Source organism: Oncorhynchus kisutch, linkage group LG5, assembly GCF_002021735.2.
Source record: "Oncorhynchus kisutch isolate 150728-3 linkage group LG5, Okis_V2, whole genome shotgun sequence".
In the NCBI taxonomy this organism is placed as follows: Eukaryota; Metazoa; Chordata; class Actinopteri; order Salmoniformes; family Salmonidae; genus Oncorhynchus; species Oncorhynchus kisutch.
This window is the reverse complement of record NC_034178.2, coordinates 704,725-710,724: the sequence shown is the minus strand read 5'-3', so window position 1 is coordinate 710,724 and position 6,000 is coordinate 704,725. Positions and strand designations below refer to the sequence as shown.

The following is a 6,000-nucleotide window of genomic DNA, read 5'->3' as shown; positions in this document are numbered from 1 at the left end:
GAGGTTTGATAGAAGGATAGTGGAGAAAGAGAGGATGGTAGAGAGAGAGGAGGTTTGTTAGAAGGATGGTGCAGTAGAGAAAGAGAGATGGTAGAGAGAAGAGAGGATGGTAGAGAGAGGAGGTTTGGTAGAAGGATGGAGAAAGAGAGGATGGTAGAGAGAGGTGGTTTGGTAGAAGGATGGTGGGGAAAGAGAGGAGGTAGAGAGAGGAGGTTTGGTAGAAGGAATGGTGGAAGAAAGAGAAGGAGGATGGTAGAGAGAGGAGGTTTGGTAGGATGGTGAGAAAGAAGGATGGTAGAGAGAGAGAGGAGGTTTGATAGAAGGATGGTGGAGAAAGAAGAGGATGGTTAGAGAGAGAGGAGGTTTGATAGAAGGATAGTGGAGAAAGAGCGGATAGGTAGAGAGAGAGGAGGTTTGGTAGGATGGTGGAGAAAGAGGGATGGTAGAGAGAGAGGAGGTTTGATAGAAGGATAGTGGAGAAAGAGAGGATGGTAGAGAGAGAGAGGAGGATGGTAGAGAGAGGAGGTTTGATAGGATGGTGGAGAAAGAAGAGGATGGGTAGAGAGAGAGGAGGTTTGGTAGGATGGTGGAGAAAGAGAGGATGGTAGAGAGAGAGAGGAGGTTTGGTAGAAGGATGTTGGAGAAGAGAGGATGGTAGAGAGAGGTGGTTTGGTAGGATGGTGGAAGAAAGAGAGGATGGTAGAGGGAGAGGAGATTTGGTAGGATGGTGGAGAAAGAGAGGATGGTAGAGAGAGAGAGGAGGTTTGGTAGGATGGTGGAGAAAGAAAGAGAGGATGGTAGAGAGAGAGGAGGTTTGGTAGAATGGTGGAGAAAGAGAGGATGGTAGAGAGAGAGGAGGTTTGGTAGGATGATGGAGAAAGAGAGGATGGTAGAGAGAGGTGGTTTGGTAGAAGGATGGTGGGGAAAGAGAGGATGGTAGAGAGAGGAGGTTTGGTAGAAGGATGGAGAAAGAGAGGATGGTAGAGAGAGGTGGTTTGGTAGAAGGATGGTGGGGAAAGAGAGGATGGTAGAGAGAGGAGGTTTGGTAGAAGGATGGTGGAGAAAGAGAGGATGGTAGAGAGAGGAGGTTTGGTAGGATGGTGGAGAAAGAGAGGATGGTAGAGAGAGAGAGGAGGTTTGATAGAAGGATGGTGGAGAAAGAGAGGATGGTAGAGAGAGAGGAGGTTTGATAGGATGGTGGAGAAAGAGAGGATGGTAGAGAGAGGAGGTTTGATAGAAGGATAGTGGAGAAAGAAAGGATGGTAGAGAGAGAGGAGGTTTGGTAGGATGGTGGAGAAAGAGAGGATGGTAGAGAGAGAGGAGGTTTGATAGAAGGATAGTGGAGAAAGAAAGGATGGTAGAGAGAGAGGAGGTTTGGTAGGATGGTGGAGAAAGAGAGGATGGTAGAGAGAGAGGAGGTTTGGTAGGATGGTGGAGAAAGAGAGGATGGTAGAGAGAGGAGGTTTGGTAGAAGGATGGTGGAGAAAGAGAGGATGGTAGAGAGAGAGGAGGTTTGGTAGGATGGTAGAGAAAGAGGATGGTAGAGAGAGAGGAGGTTTGGTAGGATGGTGGAGAAAGAGAGGATGGTAGAGAGAGAGAGGAGGTTTGGTAGGATGGTGGAGAAAGAGAGGAGGGTAGAGAGAGAGGAGGTTTGGTAGGATGGTGGAGAAAGAGAGGATGGTAGAGAGAGATGAGGTTTGGTAGGATGGTGGAGAAAGAGAGGATGGTAGAGAGAGAGGAGGTTTGGTAGGATGGTGGAGAAAGAGAGGATGGTAGAGAGAGAGGAGGTTTGGTAGGATGGTGGAGAAAGAGAGGATGGTAGAGAGAGAGGAGGTTTGGTAGAAGGATGGTGGAGAAAGAGAGGATGGTAGAGAGAGGAGTTTTTTTAGGATGGTAGAGAGAAATATAGAGAAGATGGAGATTGACGCTTACGCAGCACGGCAGGCTGCCGTTAGCCGGAGACGTTAGCTAGAGACTGTGTGAATGCAGACAGCGCTAATTGCCTCCCACAGTTTTCCTCCCGGCCTCGTCACTCACCCTCTCTTCCTCCCCTCCCTCTCATTCTCTCCCTCTTGGCTGCAGCGCACTGTTCTGTGTAATCTTCAGTCTGAGCACCGCTCTCTCTCCTCTTGTCTCTCTCTCTCCACCTCTCAGCGGAGCTCCCCTCCCCCACTCTTTCTTTCTCTCTCAGCGGAGCTCCCCTCCCCCACTCTTTCTTTCTCTCTCGCTCTGCTCTCCTTCTCTCTCTCCTCTTGTCTCTCTCGGATCGCTCTGCTCTTCTGGCTGATGCAGTATTAATGGATCTCCTGGGCTGTGAGGCCGGCCTGCGCTCTCTCTCCACACACACACACACACACACACACACACACACACACACACACACACACACACACACACACACACACACACACACACACACACACACACGGAGGCTCGGCAGCGCTTGCATTTACACTCCTCTCCCCATTCAGCTGCTCCCCAGCCGCAGCGCTACACAGCTAACCATTTCAAGTGCTATCGATTTGAACAACGCCTGTTGTTCATCACCTACCCTACCGTGTGTGTATGTGTGTGTGTGTGGGGGGGGGGGATTCACAGAGCGCACCCAGAAAAGCCTTTGTGTTTATATGTGTGTGACAGATGTTGAAAACCCCAACCATGGTGCTACAGCCCATAATTACAGCTAGTGTTGAAAAGCTGGAGCCACTGGTGTCACATCACAAGTGTAGAGCCGAGCTAACCCGTTCCCTCTCTCCTTCTCTCTCTTTAACCCCCTCAGTCCCAGAAACTGGCTGCTCCTATCAGACGTCCTGAAGAGACTCAGAATGTCCTCCAGGGCGTTCAGGGCAGCCTTCGCCCATCTGGAGGTAGCAACCATCGCCGAGGCAGAGTTCTACAAGCAGGCGTCACTGTCGCAGCTCTTCTCGTGCCCCGACGAGCTCGCCGCCTTCCTCCCCGACAGCAAGGAGCTGCTGGACCTGGTTGAGACCAGCTCGGAGCTGGCTGCGCTGCTGGGCTCCTCGCTAGAGTGTTTGGACAGCCAATGGGAGCCCAAAGGGGCCCGGGTCAAAGCTAAAGCCCGCTCGTGACCCTGAGATACACACGCACAGAGGGTGACTCTCAATAAGATCTACTTTCTCCTGAAGTGGACACTCCTTCACTAGTTCCCACAAATCTGGTGCAGTTATTTGACTAGTGGTAGTTTTCCACCATGTTTCTTATACCAGTCCTTTCCTTTCAAATCGGTGCAGGGAACACTTTGGGAGGAAGGAGAGAGTATTGGGACGTAGCCAACACACACACATGCTCCATGTGTACGTTCCCATGCCCTGTGAGGACTGGACGTTGAATACTGGACAGTATCCCTTCAAAGAGGAAACAGACCCCAGCGCCACACAAACTGCATTTTTTAAATAAATATATTATATATGTGTACATTAACAGCCGATTTTATTTGTTCTATATATATATATATATATATGTATGTATATCCATACTGTATATCTGCTGCTTTGGTTGTCATGTTGTGGTCAGGTTGTGGGTTTTGACACTGTTTGGGTTGACTAGGCTAGTGAACAGGTCAGGAGCAATGTGAGTCGAATGTGGACCTCTGAGGTAAAGGTTATTGTTTGACTTTGGATCATGGCAGTGCACTTGATTTGAGCTTTACCGACCCATTGGACTTTGACAGATATATATATATATAGAGAGAGGTGAACTGTGACAAAAACATTTTAGCACTCATGGCTCATCCCAAAGATTTGGGGATTTTATTTTCAACATTGTCTAAAAACCTAGCTTTATTTGTATCTTATTTATGACAATGAGGAATTAAGATATTTGATGTGGGTTTTTTGTAAAATATAAATGTAAGATACTACAAGCCATTTCAATTGAAGAGTGAGATTCATGCTTGAACTTGTAAATAAGATGACCATTTCAGTAACTGGTTTTCTGACTGGGGTGTTTGATTTGTTTGTTTTGGCAATGTAAGTGTTTAAACTTTGTAATTAAATACACTTATTTGTATTTATATTTTACAAAAAAAATCATTTAAATAAATCGCAATACAAGTTAACCTTTATCGTATTTTATTAATCTAAATCATTTCCATTTTTAGGTTTGTGAAATTCCGTAATTTACCCCAAATTCCCAGTTTTCCCAGAAATTCTTGTTGTAGGATTCCTCCCTTTTCCGGGACTTTTCCAACCAGGACTATGGAAAAACACAGTTTGTCACCTATTTATTTGGTCTGAAAAATACTTTACTATTCACATTTGCCACTATGAATAACCTACCTCTCGATTTTGGATGATCTAGTCTAGAAATACAGTGCTCCCACACAGCTGTTTGTTCTCTTGCAGTCGGCTCGGTGGTTTGTGTGGGTATTGAGTCCTGGTTTTAACTTTCCACGCTGGCTCTCTCGCGTTCCGCTCCGCTCTCAGGGCACTATACTTTCCATCCTTGTTGATCTTGTTTTTTAAAGAGGAAGAGATTTGTTGCCAGCAGGAATAGTTTGGTTCGAGTCAAAAGTAGGCTAACCCTTGTCCCCAGGATCCCAAACGCTTCCATTTTCACTACGCCCTTCCCTTCACACACACAGTTCTCCGTAGTTAAGTAGAAACGTCTGTCAGATTGTGGGGGGAAATAGGACCTAATTTATTATTCCGTGGTTGTTGTTGGCCTTGAAATAGCGAAAGATGAATTATCTGTGTGGTTTGTGTTTGCGTAATATCCAGATCAGTGTTTTACAAAGCCATGCAGGCTAACAAACACCGCCAACAAGTTGACACAATCTACCCCTGCATAGCAGTGCCTGACAATCCGCAGGAAAGCCTGTTTGCGCCAGATGCATGTTGTTTAATCTGTTGTCCTTTTCTAGCTCATCAAATGAACGTCTGTCGGTCTTGTTGATTTACCTCCGGTGTTTTATGTCCTAAGTATAAGGATATGAAAGTATCCCCTAGGCAACACACGTTTCCCCCGTCATATTTTATTTTATTTCCAAAAATAATGACTATCCTATATATAGCCCCTTTATTCGTGTGCTAGCATGGTCCGATAAAGTATGCCTATTTGAAATGTAGGCTAGCGCCTATATCCAAAATCAGCCATCAACATTATAAACAATCTAACAATTGTTGTATGTAGGCTAACATGATCAATTAAGCAAACCGGTAACGTTTTCTCTTCTGCCGCACCAATTAGCGAGGTTTGGCTAGATTCTCCCTCTCCTGATCTTTTTTGGGGGTGAAACGTGTGTAGGCTACTTGATTAAAAAAACATTAAATTACATTAGTGGGGTAATTATTTCCTTCCAGTCATCAGATTGGTGCTACCACGTGGGCTAATCCCCCGTTTATCTATTCGCTGTGACATTGGAGGCTCTGGAGCGCGGAGGGGCGTGGGGAGAGAGATAAAGGAAGCCTTGGCGGCAGTACCCGGGCGCATCTGTTGAGAGGCGAAGGGAGGGGGGCCTGCACGCTCTCTACATACATTGTTTACTTCTGTCATAAAGACGTGCGCGCGCATACATTCTCGAACCTAGGCGTGTATACAGTATTTATGTGCATGTGTCTGTCAATGGGGAGGTCGGGCTGTGTGAGTAAAGTGCTTGTAGCGGAGACGCGCAGATTCTAGTTTGGGCAGGAAGAAGGGGGAAAAAACTTTCAGGTGGATTAAATAACCTCGAAACTAATAAATTCAGCGGAGGCCTTTCAGGACGCTACGCAATGCGGTGCCGAAGCACCAGGCCTTTAGAGAGAGGGAGTACGAAGCGGGGCTAAGGTGTTTGCAATCAATCTCAGACTAAAGCGGGGGAGGGAGCCTCACTGAAAGGATCGCATTATTCTGCTCTACAAAGGAAATCGGAGAGTGCCGTCTCTAGGGGCCCTTGGCTGCATATTATAAGAGACAGAGAAGCAGAAAGAGAGGGATTCTGAGGTGTAGTGTGAATTGTGTGTGTGTGTGTGGGGGGGGGGGGGGGTCTTGTCTCACACC

At 46.8% G+C, this 6,000-nt stretch overlaps 2 protein-coding genes across 2 annotated transcripts in view; one reads left to right on the top strand and one right to left on the bottom strand.

The window, feature by feature from the left end:
• Positions 1-4,078, top strand: part of LOC109890336 (BCL-6 corepressor) — a gene marked incomplete in the record, with an annotated part of 70,781 nt that extends 66,703 nt beyond the window's left edge. Inside the window, 1 exon segment of the mRNA XM_031823847.1 lies at positions 2,780-4,078. Coding sequence (XP_031679707.1) covers positions 2,780-3,089 — 310 coding nt within the window.
• A 1,805-nt stretch (positions 4,079-5,883) lies between these two features.
• Positions 5,884-6,000, bottom strand: part of LOC116374070 (inactive dual specificity phosphatase 27-like) — a 168,559-nt gene continuing 168,442 nt past the window's right edge. Inside the window, 1 exon segment of the mRNA XM_031823846.1 lies at positions 5,884-5,897. Coding sequence (XP_031679706.1) covers positions 5,884-5,897 — 14 coding nt within the window.